This window comes from Salvelinus alpinus, chromosome 33 (genome assembly GCF_045679555.1).
Source record: "Salvelinus alpinus chromosome 33, SLU_Salpinus.1, whole genome shotgun sequence".
In the NCBI taxonomy this organism is placed as follows: domain Eukaryota; kingdom Metazoa; phylum Chordata; class Actinopteri; order Salmoniformes; family Salmonidae; genus Salvelinus; species Salvelinus alpinus.
Window position 1 is genome coordinate 30394592 of NC_092118.1, and position 1687 is coordinate 30396278.

The 1687-nt window shown below is 43.7% G+C and overlaps 1 protein-coding gene across 2 annotated transcripts in view; it reads left to right on the plus strand.

Annotated features, from left to right (window-relative positions):
* Positions 1–1272: 1272 nt before the first annotated feature.
* The window catches only part of LOC139562886 (protein unc-13 homolog C-like), a 145165-nt gene continuing 144750 nt past the window's right edge, over positions 1273–1687 (plus strand). The window contains exon 1 of one of the 2 annotated variants that reach the window (XM_071381011.1): positions 1273–1424. In XM_071381011.1, coding sequence (XP_071237112.1) covers positions 1422–1424 — 3 coding nt within the window. In that variant the 5' untranslated portion in view covers positions 1273–1421. The remainder of the gene's footprint in view (positions 1425–1687) is intronic. The other variant, XM_071381012.1, reaches the window with a different exon arrangement.

The following is a 1687-nucleotide window of genomic DNA, read 5'->3' on the forward strand; positions in this document are numbered from 1 at the left end:
AATGTGGTGTGTTAGCTTGAGCAGGGCTGGAGCAAAAGCCTGCACCTGCAGTAGCTCTCCGGGAGAAGGATTGGCCACCCCTGGGCTAGATGATGGTAAAGACTGAGTCAATATTGTCAGCTGTCCATGTCTGCATTTTCCTATCTATCTGTAACGTAAGCTCCTCTAATATCAATTTGGTCCAGACCTGTATGTGCTTTAGCCAACATAACATACTGTATACTGTGTGTGTATGGTGGCCATGACAACAGACTTCATGGGAGTTGGCTAGAGCACATGCAGATGTGGCACCAGGCTCTTCTCTAGCACAGGGGTCGACAACCCTGTTCCTGGAGTGCCTCAGGTACTGCAGGATTCTGTTCCAACTAGGCACCACACCTGACCAACTGAGATAACTGATCAGTTCAGTGACTGCCTAAAACCATTACACACCTGCTCTTCCAGGTTGGTTTAATGAAAAACATGAAGCGCCTGTGGCACTCCAGGACCAGGGTTGCCTACTAATGCCCTAGTATAAGGATATTTATGTAACTTTATCTATCTATCTTCTCTCGACACTCTTGTTTAGTGGATATTAGTGTTACTATGTAATATACATGTTAGTTAGTTAGTGTACTGTGTATGAGTCAGTGGTGTAAAGTCCAACTGGCGTCACTGTAAACGTACCTGTACCTGCGTGTACCTGTTTGTCCTGTTTGGTGTTCGTCTGTTGGTGTGTCTACCAGACTAACTAACGTGCAGAAGTGACAGCGGAAATATTATGATGAAATGCTTCATCCTACAGAGATGGGGCCAGGAGTTCTTCCCAGACCACAAGACATGACCAGGAAAGACTCTGGGCGCTAGCGGTGATAGCTAGATGTAGTTTTGTTCCTGGTCAGGTCATGTGGTCAGGAAACAGAGCACCTGGACCTATACATGTACCGAGACCAACACTACAAATACCAAGCATGAGTGCAATTCTGTCATGTTTAAATGCATGTAATGAATATGATTCTATAGATTGTAGAACTCTAAATGACTGAGATGAATTGTTCCATAGAGCTGACTTGTAATGCATGTCACAGATTGTCTTAGCTATAAAGCTCTCAGTTCAACCATGATGTGGCTATTCTCTGTGTGACATCAGGGCGTCATTTGAAATGGCATCCTTTTCCCTTTATAGTGCACTACTATCAGCCCTGGCACCCTATTACCTAGAGAGTGCACTACTTTTGACCAGAGCCCTGTGGGACCTGGTCAAAAGTAATGCACTATATAGACAATAGGCCAGATCCTTATAGAGTCTGGTCCAAAGTAGTGCACTTTATGGGGAATAGGGTGCCATTTGAGATAATGCCCATGTCTGCCTTCCAGACAGACAGCTTCTAATTGCATCTCTTGCTTTTTCTTTTCATTGCATCTGTGGAAACCATCAGGCTATGGTAAGTCAAAGCCCTTTACAAAATAATATCTTTATACAAAATATATCTGGGTAAGTAAGGTCTTCACTTATTGTTACGGCCTTGATAATGAACAAGAAGCTCGCTAGAGGTACATTCTTTGTAGTAGACATCCTGAGATGTCTGAATCGGACAGAGAGCTGTGTTTCTGTGACAGACCTGTGTTCAAATTTGTAAATAGTTGATCTGTGCTTGATTGAGCTTGCATGGCTTAATGGACCGGTAGAGTAGTCCCAAAATTCCTA